The 15,373-nt window shown below is 45.6% G+C and overlaps 1 protein-coding gene and 2 non-coding genes across 3 annotated transcripts in view; all 3 read left to right on the top strand.

Moving 5' to 3' along the window:
- LOC148143568 (uncharacterized) overlaps positions 1-15,373 on the top strand; it is a 262,855-nt gene that overhangs the window by 208,174 nt on the left and 39,308 nt on the right. The window contains exon 8 of the mRNA XM_087975240.1: positions 7,559-7,647. Coding sequence (XP_087831366.1) covers positions 7,559-7,647 — 89 coding nt within the window. The remainder of the gene's footprint in view (positions 1-7,558; positions 7,648-15,373) is intronic.
- Positions 2,603-2,676, top strand: trnan-guu (transfer RNA asparagine (anticodon GUU)). The gene has a single exon. It is a non-coding gene; the product is annotated as a tRNA-Asn (tRNA).
- On the top strand, positions 5,849-5,920 carry trnae-cuc (transfer RNA glutamic acid (anticodon CUC)). The gene has a single exon. It is a non-coding gene; the product is annotated as a tRNA-Glu (tRNA).

Raw genomic sequence — 15,373 nt, 5'->3', positions numbered from 1 at the left:
GATACCCGCAGGGCTTCGTTTGAGGCTATGAGCAAAGTGTTTGGAAATGAGACGAGAACAGTGAGGGGCATGAAATCGTGATCGAAATGAAGCAGGCACCTGAGGCCAAGGATGTTTCCTTTGCCATTGAAAGATACTGCTTCACAAAGTTGGGCCTGTGGAAGGGAATCAGTGACGGTGATTATCTTTGGTTGTTCACCTTGTGAAAGTTCCCATTGCTGCGCATGTCCGTATTAACGTCAGAACTCTGCAGCATGGTGGCGTTAGATACGCACAGGGCCTGGGCGCAATGGATGACGCATCTGACTCCACCTATCTGTTTGAAATGCAGCTCACAGTTTCTTCACACACCCCAATTAATCTTTCTCATTGTCCTGAAGCCAGCATACCGTTTGAATTCCCGATCTGCGGGAATGAGAATCTTTTCACTGTCTCACGTCAGTCAATGTCCCTGAGAACATCGGAGTCAAGTCACAGCGCTGTCAGATGAGGGGAAGCTGAAGTAGCCCCACACGCTGCTCACTGGCACATTTTACTTTCCCCAACTCAACGCCTCAACCACTGCGGCTCCTGGGAGTTGAAAAGAAACAATCACCAAAACCCAGTCTTAGCTTTGTGAATCTTCAGAAAATCAGCAAACGTTCATCGGTTCGGATTTTCTATCCTGGGCTGAGAGGGATGGGTTTTGTCACTCTTTTGTAGGACATTGCAAGTGGATGTTTTGCAGAAAAGCACCACAATGCAATCTGATTAATCAGGACCTGGATGTTTTCGGTCTTTGAATGTAAGTGTTGTGCTCCAGAACTTTGTTGTTCACAGTTTATAATACTTATCTTCCCAGTCCCCTGTATCACTTGTAGAAAATGTTTAATTTGCGTCTTGTAATCCTTTCACTGTCTGCTAATGAGGATAGCGTTTCCGTGTTTCACCTAAATTATCTTGACCTTACATACCTCAAGCCTCAAGCTAATTTCACGAGAAACCTTCTCCAGTTCAAAAGCCAACTGTTAATGATGGCTCTGCTTCTTGTCTCACGTATCCAATTTCAGATCGATGTTGTTAATGTCCCTTTTATTCCTTCAGATCCAGGTTTCGCTCACAGGGCTAGAACAGAACGGTCACCAAATACATTTACCAATCTCCGTTCATCCTATCGATTGTATTAGCATCATTAACACTTCTCATCAAAATAACTCGAGAAGACTTTGATCACAATTTTCTGTGAACAGTTCTACATTAGCTTTGCTGAATGAACCCCAAATTTCTTGAAGTGGCTCCTTATTTTCGGTCCTGATTATTAATCTCCCTATGCATGGGAATGGATCCTTCCCACCCGCTCTATCCCTCATCAATGTGTGTAGATCAGTTCGATCTCCCATCAGCCTCCTCTGTCCTGATCAAATCCAGGGGAACAGGATACGTTGGGGCTATGGCGCGGACAGGACAAGCCCAATACTCACCTTTCCTGTTAGAACCATTCCATGAGAAATTTACACCACAACCTTGGGCGTGTAGTTGTGGCCGAACACTTAAGGTGTTGGCGTAGAGATCCTTTGGGGCTCCCCCGCCCAGGGTGGTAACCTGCTGACTATGCTTTCTTCGCTGGCGATTTTAAATGACTTCCTGTTGGTTACATTATCGCACAAACTTCACAAAACCCGTCTCAATAAAGTCCTGTTTTCTCATGTCTGGGAATTGATTGCCATGCAGGAACCTCGGGTTCTGAACAAACAACGTACCAGCCTCACAACGTCAGCTCTGTTTACCTTTCACCAGATGCTGCTCGACCTGTTGGCTTTCTGCAGTATTCTCTGTGTTTATTCGGCACAAGTGCTGCTTTTCATTCAAGAACTTCAATCCCTGTCCTCTGGTAACTGACTCTGGTCAGTGGCAATTGATTCTTCTGATCATTAATCTGCCCATTCCCACCGCTTCTTCTCCCATCATTACCAACAGCCCCAGGAAATCTCCAGTTAACCTTCTTTGCTCCAAAGCGAACATTCGCAACCTTGGGAATGTCTCCCCAAAATGGAAATTCCTCATCCCTGGACATGACTCAAGGCATACAATTGGGAAGAGATTTTGGCAAAATATTGTCAGTTAGGAAATGGAAAAATGTTCATGAAGCAAAACAGAAATCCCAGTCTCCAGCTTTGTGAATCTTTAGAAACTGTTTGGGAAGCATCCCGAAGATGAACTGTCCCACTGAGTAGAGACAGTCCAGACACCGTCCCCTTGTTGAAGAGGCCGGGAGAGTGACTCTGATGTTCTCGGGACATGAACTGATCTGAGACAATGAAAGAATTGTCGTTCCTGCACATCAGGGATTCAAACGCCTTCTCGCCTCCGAGCCAATGAGAGAACTCGGGAACAGGCAAAACACGGAAAGGCTCGAAGGGCGACGGCCCGGAATAAGAACGCTAGTTCCTCGTGACATGGATGTGTCTCCAGCCTGTCCCCGGTGTCTCCACAATAAATCTCCCAGGGTTTATTTTGGAAAAGTAAAACTGATAGACGACAATTGTAATTCTAGGCGGGGAGGCTGAATTATGAATTCACTAATAGCCTCCCCTAAGCGATGGCGCAGCCCATGTCATCGCCTGTCTCTGTGGCGCAATTGGTCAGCGCGTTCGGCTGTTAACCGAAAGGTTGGTGGTTCAAGCCCACCCAGAGGCGATGAGCTTCTGGTTGCCTGAGTCTTTAACACGCTACCCTGCTCCTTGGCCAACATCTGTGTCTCATGCAGCAATGTTCCACAAGTCCAACGCCTCACTGTCCATTGGGGATCCTCCAGTCTCCAATATTATTTGGACCCGAACTCCCCCATGCCCTTGACCCTTACCACACCCTCACAAGGCCTTGTTATCACATCGTCTGCTGTTACACACGACTTATTGTTAGCCAGGAATAGTCTCCATGAACAGTGAGTCACCCTCCCACACAGATCGTTATTCATTCCTTTGTCCCTCCAATGTTCTCCCTCTGAACTGGTGGCAAAGAGAGCAATGTGGATTGATATCCCTGAGCCAGCTCTTTGTCCCATCTCCAGGAACAGGGTTCTCTCCACTGGCGGATAATTAAACTATTTTGCTGTTGCGTTGACGTGAGGAGATTGTGTAAATATAAACCTTTTCAAAATTCCCACCTTCCGTTAATTGAACTGTGAGTTCACTCTGAATCACAACACGTGTCACAGCGCATTTGGAGGCCCACCTGAGCTCTGCTGGTTCTACACAGCAAGTAAATGAGAGTCTCTATTCGTATCATTCTCTTGCCTTCTCCCTGTAAATCTCCACATTGTTACTTTGGACATGACCACCGAATTCCCTTTTGTGTTCTTGAATCTGCCTCCTTGTCCCGGTCAGACAGGGACAAGAAAGTGTTCTTCCTAATGTCACTTTTACTTTTTTTTGCCAAATGCCTTGAAATCTCTGCCAAATTTTTGGGAAATTGAAAGGATTCTCATTTCTGCACATGGGGCTGACTTGATTTAATTTCTAACGTAAACGATTGCGGATGCTGAGAATCCGAGACACAAAGAGGAGCTGCTGGAGAAACTCAGCAGGTTTGGCAGTACCTGTGGGAGAAAACAGAGTTCTGAAATATTGTCTCTGATTCTCTTTCCACCGATGCGGAGTTGCTCCTGGAATTTCTGTTTTTGCTTTGAACTGAAAGTTTATTTCATCTTTCGTGATGAAACAACCAGACTCGCCATGTGCAGATATGTAACCCTTTCGAAACCTGTGAAGTGATTGTATTCAAACAAACACAGCAATAACTCACTCTTTCTCAGCTCCACAGGCAGGGAGACCTGGGAAATGAAGCTGTCAGTGTGGTTCTGTATTCGTGGGTCGAGTGGTTAATACGATGGATTTCAGATCGATTGCGGTTTCCCCACGCAGGTGTGAACCTTGCCGACTACAGTTGAGAAATGTCGTCAAAAAGAAAGGAAGACTGTTCCCCGGTTTCTTCTTTAAGATTCACATCAGTGGAGTGGTTGGAAATCTGCAACCCATTGCCTGTCAGGGTGGAACAATCAGATATCCACAGGGTTACTTTTGAGGCTATGAGCCAAGTGTTTGGAAATGAGACGAGAACAGTGAGGGGCGTGAAGTCGTGATCAAAATGAAGCAGGCACCTGAGGACGAATGTGTTTTATTTGCCAGTGAAAGATACTGCTTCACCAAGTTGGGACAATGGAAGGGAAGCAGTGACGGTGATTATCTTTGGCTGTTCCTCTTGTGAATGTTCCCATTGCTGCGCATGTCCGTGTTAACGTCAGAACTCTGCAGCATGGTGGCGTCAGGTACGCACAGGGCCGGGGCGCAATGGATGACGCATCTGACTCCACCTACCTCTTTGAAATGCAGCTCACAGCTTCTTCACACACTCCAATTAATCTTTCTCATTGTCCTGAAGCCGCCCTACGGTTTGAATTCCTGATCTGCAGGAACGAGACTCTTTTCACTGTCTCGCGTCATTAAGTGTCCCTGAGAACATCAGAGTCACATCACAGCGCTGTCAGAGGAGGGGAAGCTGAAATCGACCCACACGCTGCTCATGGACATATTTCACTTTCTCCAACTCACCTCCCCAACCACTGCGGCTCCTGGGAGTGGAAAGGGAACAAACACCAAAACCCAGTCTCAGCTTTGTAAATCTTCAGGAAATAAGAAATCTGTTCATCCCGTTGGATCTTCCATCCTGGCCTGGCAGCGTAGATTTTAAATGGCTGTCCAGTCAGTGCCGATTCGTTTTGGCTGAAAAAAATCTTCCTTATCTCATCCCAGCATTTCTTGCCACAGAGAACTGTGCGGCAGGGTTCATGTATATATTTCCTTGTATGGTATTTTGTAAATAACATTCGTTTGCGGGTTGTTTGTATAGGCTATTCCAGGTTCATTAGCCGCTGTGTAAGTGTGTTGGTAGGTTTGTGGGCTACCATGATGCTGAGAGCGTTGGCTTGTCTGGACATCATTTCCCAGATGTCTTTTATGTCAAGTAATGTGGCTCGGGTTTCTGCACACGTTGTGTCTGCTTGTGTCAGTTTGTTGATGTGAAATCGACACACTGGGTTTATTGGGTAGGCAAAAGTGCGGATTGCAGATGCTGGAAACCAGAGTTTAGATCAGAGTGGTGCTGGAAAAGCACAGCAGGTCAGACAGCTTCCGAGGAGCAGGAAAATCGACTTTTCGGGCAAAAGCCCTTCATTAGGAATGGAAGCAGGACGCCTCCAGGGCGGAGAGATAAATTGGGGGGTGGGGGTGTGCTGGGCCGAAGGTAGCAAAGAGTACAATAGGTGAATGGGGGTGAGGATGGAGGTGACATATCAGAGAGGAGGGTGGAGCGGCTAGGTGGGAAGGGAGATTGGCAGGTAGGACAGGTCATGAGGATAGCACTGTGCTGGAAGTTTGGAACTGAAGCAAGGTGTGGGGAGGGGAAATGAGGAAACTGGTGAAGTCTACATTAATGTTCTGGGTTTGAATTTATCCGAGGCGGAAGATGGGGCGTTCTTCCTCCAGGCATCGGGAGGGGAGGGAGCGGCGATGGAGGAGGCCCAGGACCTGCATGTCCTCGGCAGAGTGGGAGGGGGTGTTGAAATGTTGGGCCAGAGGGCGATGGGGTTGATTGTTGCGGGTGTCCTGGAAATATCCCCTCAAGCGCCGTGACTGGACTCTGCGAGGAGTCTCCAGCCTCCCCAATGTAGAGGAGACCGCATCGGGAGCAATGGATACAAGAAATGATATTGTTGGATGCACAGGTGAAAGCTTGCTGACGACCGCGGCCCAGGTTCGATTTCCGGGCAGGGAATTAATTTTTAGGAGAGCTGACAAGCGGAATCTGCATCTCCCTGGTGGTCTAGTGGTTAGGATTTGGCGCTCTCACCGCCGCGGCCCGGGTTCGGTTCCCGGTCAGGGAAACCATTTTCAGGGGTGCAGGCTACCCATTCTTCTTAAATGCGCTGTGTAGTTATTTATAGTCGTTCCTGGGTGCTGCAGTGTGTCGTGGCTCGTTGAAATAGTGTCCTGATTCAGATTTGTTTGTATGTGGAGGGATGATTGCTTCTGTAGTTCAGTAGTTGGTTCGTGTGCGTTGTTTTCCTGTAGACGCTGTTTTGAATTTACCATTGACTGTTCGCTCTACTGTGACATCTAGAAATGGCACTTTGTTGTTGTTCTCCTCTTTTGTGAATTTTATGTCAGCGAGGATATTGTTGATGGTGTTGTAGGTTTCCTCTAATTTGTTTCATTTTTTGATGACAAAAGTGTCATCACTGTAGTGGACCCAAAGTTTGGGTGGATCGTTGGAAGGGCTGTTTGTTCGAGTCTCTGCATTATTGCTTCTGCTCGGAATCCTGATACTGGTGGTTTCATGGGTATTTCGTTGATTTGTTTGGAGGGCTTGTTACTGAATATGAAGTGGGTGGTAAGACACAGTTCTACGAGCTGGATAGTGCTATCTTTGCTGATGAAGTTGGTGCTGTGTTTGTGTCTCTGGTTCTTCGAGTAGTGTCTTCAGTTTTGTTTGGCCAAGTTGATGTTAATGGATGTGAACAGGGCTGTTATGTCAAAGGACAGCATTATTCCATCCTCTTCTATCTTAGTGTCTTTGGTGTTCAGGAATTCTTGGATGGAGTAAATGGAGTGGCGTGAATCTTCGACTTGGTGTTTTCAGTGGAGGCCTTTGACTCGTCTGCATATTGGTGTTCCAAATGGTGAGGCTTTGGGGCTGAGGGGGGCTCCTGGTTTGAAGAGGAGAACAACAACAAAGTCCCATTCTTAGATGTCACAGTAGAGCGAACAGTCAATGGGGAACTTCAAACTGGCATCTACAGAAAAACAACACACACAAACCAAATTCTTAACCACAGAAACAATCATCCCAACACCCACAAACGTTGCTGCATCAGGACATTATTTCAACGAGCCACTACACACTGCAGCACAGAGAAACTACGAAGAGCAGAAGAGGAATACGTATATAGTGTATTTAAGGAGAACGGGTACCCAATAAACCCAGTCCGCCGATTTCTCATTGATGCTTCCAAGCTGACTCTCAAAAATTCGGTTTGTCCCTCCATTCTTTCCTGTTTGTTTTTGCGGGTTTTGAAAGCTTTCCCAATCCTCTGACTGAGTATTGGAGTTGGGAAGTTATGTTGTGGCTGTACAGGACATTGGTTAGACCAGTTTTGGAATATTGTGTGCAATTCTGGTCTCCTATCAGAAGGATACTGTGAAATTTGAAAGGGTTCTGAAGCACCAGTGGGTCCACAGAGGGGAAGAGGCCCTTCTGCTGCCCTGAGTGTGGGAAGGCCTTCAGTGATTCCTCTGCTTGCTGCCGCACCAGTTGGTCCACACCGGGGAAGGCTGTTCTCCGGCCCCAAGTGCGAGATGGCCTTCAGCAGTTCTTCCCACCTGCTGAGACACCAATGGGTCCACACTGAGGAGAGGCCGTTCTTCTGCCCCGAGTGTAGGAAGGGCTTTGCTCTTTCCTCCGACCTGCTGGCCCATTGGTGAGTCCACATGGGGGAGTGGTCGTTCAGTTGCCCTAAGTGCAGGAAGTCCTTCAGCAATTCCTCAGCCTTGCTGAGGCACCAGTCCATCCACACCGGGGAGAAGCCGTTCTCCTGCCCCGAGTGTGGGAAGGGCTTTATCCGCTCCTCCACACTGCGGAAGCATCAGCTGCTCCACACGGGGGCGGGGGGGGGGGGCGGGTGAGGCCATTCTGCTGACCTGAGTGCGGGAAGGCCTTCAGCAATTACTCCACCCTGCTGAAACACCTGTGTGTCCTTCAGCAGTGGGAGGCCCTTCAGCTGGCCCGAGTGTGGGAAGAGGTTCATGTTTGCTTGCAACTTGCAGAAGCACCAGCGGGGGCACTGCTGCTCATTGAGCCAGGGACTGCACATTGCCAATGAAATGATCCAAATAAACCTCAGACCGCAAGACCATCGGAGCAGAAGTTAGGCCATTGGGCACGTCGAGTCTACTCTGCCATTCGTTAGAGACAAAATTAGTGCAGATGAGATTAGCTACAGGAAACAGGCCATTTGTCCCAACAAGTCCACACAAACCCTCCGAAGAGTAACCCATCCACACCCATTTCCCTCTAACTAATGTACCTAACTCTATGGGCAATTAAGCATGGCCAATCAACATGACCTGCACATCTTTGGTTTATGTAAGAAGACAGGATCACCCAGAGAAAACCCATGCAGACACTGGGAGATTGTGCAAACTCCTCACAGACAGCTATCCAAGGCTGGAGTCAAACCTGGGTCCCGTGCGCTGTGAGGCTGCAGTGGTAACCACTGAGCCACTACATATTGCAACCCGAAGTTGCAAGCAGGAGGTTGGGAGAATACAACCTCAGAATGTGGAGTAGTCAGCGTTTTGGGTATTAACCCTTCTTCAGGACTGAAACGTTAACTTCTCCATGAGAAACGATTTATGGGAATGATGCTGGGGGTTGTAGGGTTTGAGCTCCAGGGAGAGGCTGAATAGGTTGGAGCTGTTTTACCTGGAGCATCGGAGGCAGAGGAGTGACCTAATAGAGGTTACAAAATCATGAGGGGCATGGACAGGGTAATAGACAAGGTCTTTTCTCAGGGGTGGGGGAGTCCAGAACTAGAGGGCATAGGTTTAGGGTGAGAGGCGAAATATATTAAAGGGACAACGTCTCCATGCAGGGGGTGGTACATATATGAAATGAGCTGCCAGAATATATGGGTCAGGTGCTGTCAAATGGGACTAGATTAATTTAGGATATCAGGTCAGCATGGACAAGTTGGACCGAAGTGTCTGTTTCCATGCTGTACGTGTCTTTGACTACTGGTCCTGATGTAATTTTAAAATAGGGTCCAAGTAACTTTGAATAGTTCAATCTTATTGAGCTCACTTCCTGAAAAGTTTCAAATCAATCATCTGAGCGATACTGTTTAAACATGCTAAGTTGGACAAAGTATCCCATCAAGTTCAACACAAACCCAGAGTTGAAGTCAGAACACCAAGGGGACCAAAACTGATCACAATATTCCAGGTGCAACCTCATCAACGTCCTGTATAACTACAACATAACTTGCCAACATCAAGACTCAATTCCCTAATTGATGAAGGCCAGTGTGCTGAAATCTTTCTTCACTGCCTTGTGTACCGATGTTGTCAGAGATATAGGACCTACTTTAAACTGATCCACAATCCAGCTACTGGGAGCCCAGAAGCAGAGTAGTGCTGCGTGAGTGTGCTGGGCACATAACCCAGAGGTCGATGGGTAAAAACCATGTGATGCTATTGCCCAATGTCTTCGTAAGCTGCTTTCATTTACAATGGTGCTCTGTTCTGTATGTTGCCTTTGCATCTGCTTCCCAAAGCTTCTTCAGTGGAGGAGTGGCAGCTGGAGCCCAGGAGTTCAACGACCCGCCGGAGCTTGAGGAAGGTCCAAGCTCCAAGAAGCGGGGGGTAAGGCTGGAGGCTTGATTTGCTCCAGGCTTGTATTTTTAACTCATTTAATGGTTCCTACTGTATGGGGCTATGGTTTACATTAAAACCGGAGGATCATATCAGTGTGTTTATATTTAGCAGCGGTAGTTGGTAAAATACACTCCCTGGAGGAGCACCTTCTATGATGCTGCATTTCTTGCTTTATGCCCTTCCCCCATTTCTTATCTCCCAGCTTGGTTTTATGTTTTATTGGTTAAATTTAATTTCATATTATTCAGACTGGGTATTGACTGTGTGCTATTAATTTGCTTCTTCGAATATTGAAAGTCAAAATTAATGGTGTAATTTCCTTTCTGATGTCAGAGTTTGACATTGAATGTGCAGAGGTGAATATCAGTAAGTTGTGAAAATACATCAAGAACTTGTGGTTTTTAACAAAAAGAGCAGTTCACTGATATTCATGGCATTGTCTCATTTGGGAATGATGATTCAAATCTGACCAACAAACCGTTTCATGCAGTCACCCAATTTAGTTAAAATTTTCTTTAATTTAATTAAAGAAAAGAGCTCTGGCAGGCTAAGATTTATGCAATCTATTTATAAGATTCTGTCCATTGCTTGCAATATGGTCTCATCCACATTGGGGAAACTGGACGCCAACTCGCGGAACGTTTCAGGGAACAGCTCTGGGACACTAAAACTAAACGACCGACGCCCTGTGGCTGAACGCTTTAACTCGCCCTCCCATTCCGCCAAGGACATGCAAGTCCTGGGCCGCCTCCACTGCCAAACTCTTGCTACCCGATGCTTGTAAGAAAAACACCTCACCTTCTGACTTGGGACCCTCCAACCACATGGTATCAATGTAGATTTCATCAGTTTCCTCATTTCCTCTCCCCCACCTTGTCCCAGATCCAACCTTCCAATTCGACACCAACCTCTTGACCTGTCATACCTGTCCACCTTGCTTCTCACCTATCTGCTCCACCCTCATCTCTGACCTATTACCATCAATCCCTACCTCCATCTACCTATTGCATTCCCAGCTGCCATTCATCCAGCCCCACTTCCTTCCCATTTACCTCTCAGCCCCCTTGGGCCACCCTTTATTCCTGATGAACAGCTTATGCTCTAAACCAAGACTGTGATGAAACAACATTCTCAACAATTAGGAAATAGCTCCCAAGTCAGATTTCATTCCCTCTTCTGTTTCCCAGTTCTTTCAGAAATAAGATATGTCTTTTTCTTCCACTAGAAAGTGATCTTCCACTTTGCGCTGTCTGAAGTGTTATGTCACATTATTACTTCAGCCACCTTTTAAGAATCCTTTCAACCTGTTTTTCTAACAATTGTGGAGGTGACCAAAAGCAAACATTACACTCCTCCTGAATGTCCCATTTCTCCTCCTATGAGCCATTTTGTCATGTTGTCTGTGTTACAAGCAGCCGAGTGCACTTGGTTTCTGAATTGAAATTTGGCCATTGAAGTGATCAGAATTACTATATATCGATGGATAGCTATGTTTGCACTAACTTTAATTATCCACCAATACGATGTCGTTTGTTCCACCAAAACTGGAAACAATGCTTTGTGATTATATTGCAGTCGGATGTAGAAAATCATCCCAGCGATCTTCACGTTATTATAGTTTACTGTGGCCATACAGCATTGCGAGGCAGTTTGATGTGACTAAAACTTGGATGGTAAGAATGTAGATTGATGAGAAGTCAAAATGGCAGTGTCTCTGGCCACAATTGATCTGTCTGGCTTGATTATATGAGTGGCGGCTCTTCAAGAGCAACTTCCACTCCATCACTTCAACCAGCAAGAGGAGATAAGTGTGAACACAACATTCCAACTGTGACATATACGCATTGCTTCGATGTTATTGATCAAAATCCTGGAACTCGCTCCTGAACCTTTATTATAGACCACATCATATTTGTGAAGTAATTTAAGAGGCAGCTCACCACCACTTTTTCAAGGACAGTTTGGGAAGACTTGCTGGCAGAGCCAATGATATGCACATGATATTGGAAACAGTCTAATCGTATGGATAGATGATTGGCTAACCAATGATACAGAAGGGATAAGGGGCATGCTCAGGATCGCAACTTATAACTAGCAACGTTCCACAGGGATCAGTGCTGGGGCACAAAATTATTTACTATATTTATATGAATTACTTGGATAAGTAAAGTGAATGTACTATTGCCAGGACTGCAGTCGAGACAGTTGATTAGAATGCAGGTGGTGAGGATGACATCCAAGTTCAGTGAGTAATCGGGAAGGCAAAAGGGAGATTGGCCTTTCAATGGAATATAAAAGTAGGGAGGTTATAGTGAACTTCCGCCTGGAGGTTATGATTGAAAGTGCAGTGAACATTCAACCAGCTGACAGTGGATCTGAATCACATGTCGATCAGACCAGGTTTGGACAGCAGGAAACCAGATAAGTTTTTACAACAAACCACAACGATTTCATCATTTGACTCTTAATTCCAGATTTATACTGAATTCAGATTCCACCATCTGCCGTGGCAGGTTTTGAACCCAAGTCCCGTGAACATTACCTGGGTGAATGGTCTGGTGACAATAAAGTGGCCATCGCCTCCCCTGAACACATTGGCATATTGTGTTCAGAGGTAACAAAGGAGCAAGAGGTTTCAGCAGCTGCTAAGTTGTTGATATTACACAAGGGAACATCAGCACTCTCAGTAATGGCACAAACTGAAGTCAGTGTCCTGTATCAGAGGTAAGGGCTCGGGATCCACAAGAAATAGGAACAGCAATACGCCATTCAGCCTCTTGAGCCTGCTCCTCCATTCAGTAGGATCGTGGCTGATCTGGCATTCCCCACATCCACTTTCCTGCCCTTTTCCTGTAACTGTTCATCCCCCGACTGATCACGAATCTATCGATCCTAGTTTTAAATGTGACAAGAAGGATGTCAACAGAGTTACTGGGGTTGGGGGAGGGGCGGGGGTGCTCAGGTCGAACTTGGGGACTAAAACAATGGCTTCACACTTCACAATATTTAACGAAGGGAATGTTTATGGTTATCCAATGCTGGAAATTGGGCAGGCATTCAGATGAAATGATTGATAAATTATGAATGACAGAGGAGTCGGGAGAGAAGTGGTGTTCAGGCACAGTTGGATATCATCAGTATAGATGCCAACACCAGCAGCTACGGTTAAATAAATAAGAACGGAAGACGCTCAAAGCAGACCCTCCCAGAGGATGCAACGATGTTGGAGAGGGTCAGTACTGTCATTAAACCTGATCAAGGCTGTCCGCAGGTCGACGAGGGAATGTTCATCCCTGTCACCGTTACAAAGGATGTCAAATATGACCTTGATCAGAACTGTTTCAGGGGTAGAAACCAGACTCGAGGGCTTTAAATATAGGATTCTGGAAAAGATGGGAATGGCTAATTCAATAATGTTACATCCAAACCAACACTTCCATTGCTGCGATAATTATAGAAGTGTTTTGGTTTTTATTTAGATGATTCTCAGCAATACTGAGTAAGAAGCAACAAAATTAACACAAGAAATATTGCAATTGCTACAATATGCCTGCTCCCAATAGGAGACCATCTGGTGTTCACTTAACTGTCTGCAAGGCGCAATATTGGAAAGGAATTATCCAGTTCACAGCTATAAGAGGGGAGACACAGACTACATGATACAAAGGGCGGGAGTAGACCACTAGGCCCTACGAGCCTGCTGCAACATTCAATAAGATCATGGCTGATCTGAATACAACCTCAGCTCTACATTCCTCCACATCCCCGACAATCTGTCACCCACTTGGTTAGCAAGAACCTATCTACCTCTGCCTTAAAGATTTTGAATTCACTGCCTTTTGAGGAAGACACACAACCATGAGAAAGAAAAAAAAATCATCCTCATTTTTGTCTTCTACTTTTAAAATATGACCCTCTATTTTCAGATATTAAGATAGGGATACAAGCTGCATTCAAATAATACCTGTGGTACAGTTAACTATCTCAACGTGCTTCACGTGAACATAATGAGAATTCCTTTAAAAATCACAAGAGTGGAGCACAGATTAGGACAGGTGACCAAAGACTTGGTCAAAGGGGCAGGTTTAGGGCAATCTTTTAAACAGGTTCAATTTCCCAAACATCTGAGGACAAAGACGTAAAGAGCAAACACAAAATAGCAAAAGATGGGAAACAACAGTGTGGACATAATGTCACAGGATGAGTAATCCAGGGAACATGAGTTCAAATCCCACCACAGCAAGAGGTGAGATGTGAATAATTCAAATCATAAATGGGGAACACAAAATTAGTCTCAGTATGGTATCGATGGCACTGACGTCAATTGTCATAAAAGCCCATGTTCACCAATGTCCTTTCAGGAGGGAAACTGCCATGCTTACCTGGTCTGGCTTACATGTGACTCCAGACACACAGCAATGTGGTTGACTCTTAAATTGCCCTCTGAATTGGCATAAGCAAGACACCTTGCACTTAGGGATGGATAACAAACATCAACCTTGTGAAAGTGTCAGAACAGAAAGTGCTGGAGAAACTCAGCCAGTCTGGCAACACCGGTGGAGAGAGAGAGAAAGAAACAGAGTCAAGATCCTGGCATGTGTCCAGAACAGTTGTGAAGAAGGGTCACAGCACTTGAAATGCTAACTCTGCTTCTCTCTCCACTTGTGCTTCCAGTCCTTTTGAGTTTCTCCAGCAATTGGTGCATTTTTGTGTTTCAGATCTCCAGCATTGCAGTTCTTCATTACACTGACTTAGGGAAGCTTACATCCGATAAAAGAATAAAACAGAAGGGCTGGAATTACTCAGCAAGTCTGGCAGCAGCTATGGAGATAAAAACAGTTAGTTCTTCGGGTTATTGAATGATCTTACATCGGGGACAAACTTTTGGCAAGCTGCAAGAGTAAAAGGCACTGGTGTAACTTCAACATCTGGGAGAACTCTCTCAGCCATGGAGGTCAGACTGACTCAGCATTCTGGTCCTGCTCATTACCTGTTAACTTCTCCATTTGTTGTTCTTGTTATATTTCTACATGGTTGACACATTCCTATGTTTTAAAATGATATTCCAAACTGACAGGAATTTTCCATGTAACTCATCATACATTAGAGGGTTTGGAACGTGAATGTAACTTTTAAACAAAAAGTATTTATTCATGCATGGGGTGTGGGCATCGCTGGCAATGCTTGCATTTATACCATCCTTAACCACCCTGTGGTTGGTTGGAAAAGTGAATGAAAGTGTCTGAGATTGTCTTGATTAGCACAGCAATCTCAAAGATGGGTGTGCTCAGGTAGAAGTACCCTCCACTCCCACAGCAAGTCTGCATTCACTTCAATTACAGATGCCATCTCACACTCCCAGGACAAGGACAGCATGGGATTACAATCAGAATAATGCTTCCTCTACTCTTAAATTGAAAGTGAAGCTACCTCAACACTGTCCCCAACAAACACTGTCAAGACAGAGAGAGCATTGGGTTAGATACAGAGTAAAACTCCCTCTACACTTCCCCATTCATTCAGTCCCTGGACAATGGCAGCAAAGGGTTAAATAAACAGTAGAGCTTCTTCCATTATGACTGACACTTAGTACGTTCTACACCAATCCTCAAGGATAATTCACAACTGAGCCTATTATCTGGAACTGAATTCACACACCCTAATGGGAATGACAGCAACAGAAAATCAGGTAAAACACACACAATGTACAACAAAACTAGACCGTTATTGGGATCTAAGATATTTAAATGAGAGAAGATATGATCCTTGCAATGATCTGAATGTGAGCTGAACAACTTTCTCACTTGAACAATATTCTCTGGGAATGCAATGTCCACCTCACTGCTGTCTATTCAATTCCTCTGCTCTCGTTCAGGGCTGAGTTGCGGCTGACCACATGGTGGCGT

Source organism: Chiloscyllium plagiosum, unplaced genomic scaffold (assembly GCF_037043375.1).
Source record: "Chiloscyllium plagiosum isolate Xiang-an unplaced genomic scaffold, Cpla_swu_hap1 HiC_scaffold_27, whole genome shotgun sequence".
NCBI lineage: Eukaryota > Metazoa > Chordata > Chondrichthyes > Orectolobiformes > Hemiscylliidae > Chiloscyllium > Chiloscyllium plagiosum.
The sequence above is the reverse complement of the archived record's forward strand: the minus strand, read 5'-3'. Positions and strand labels throughout refer to the sequence as shown.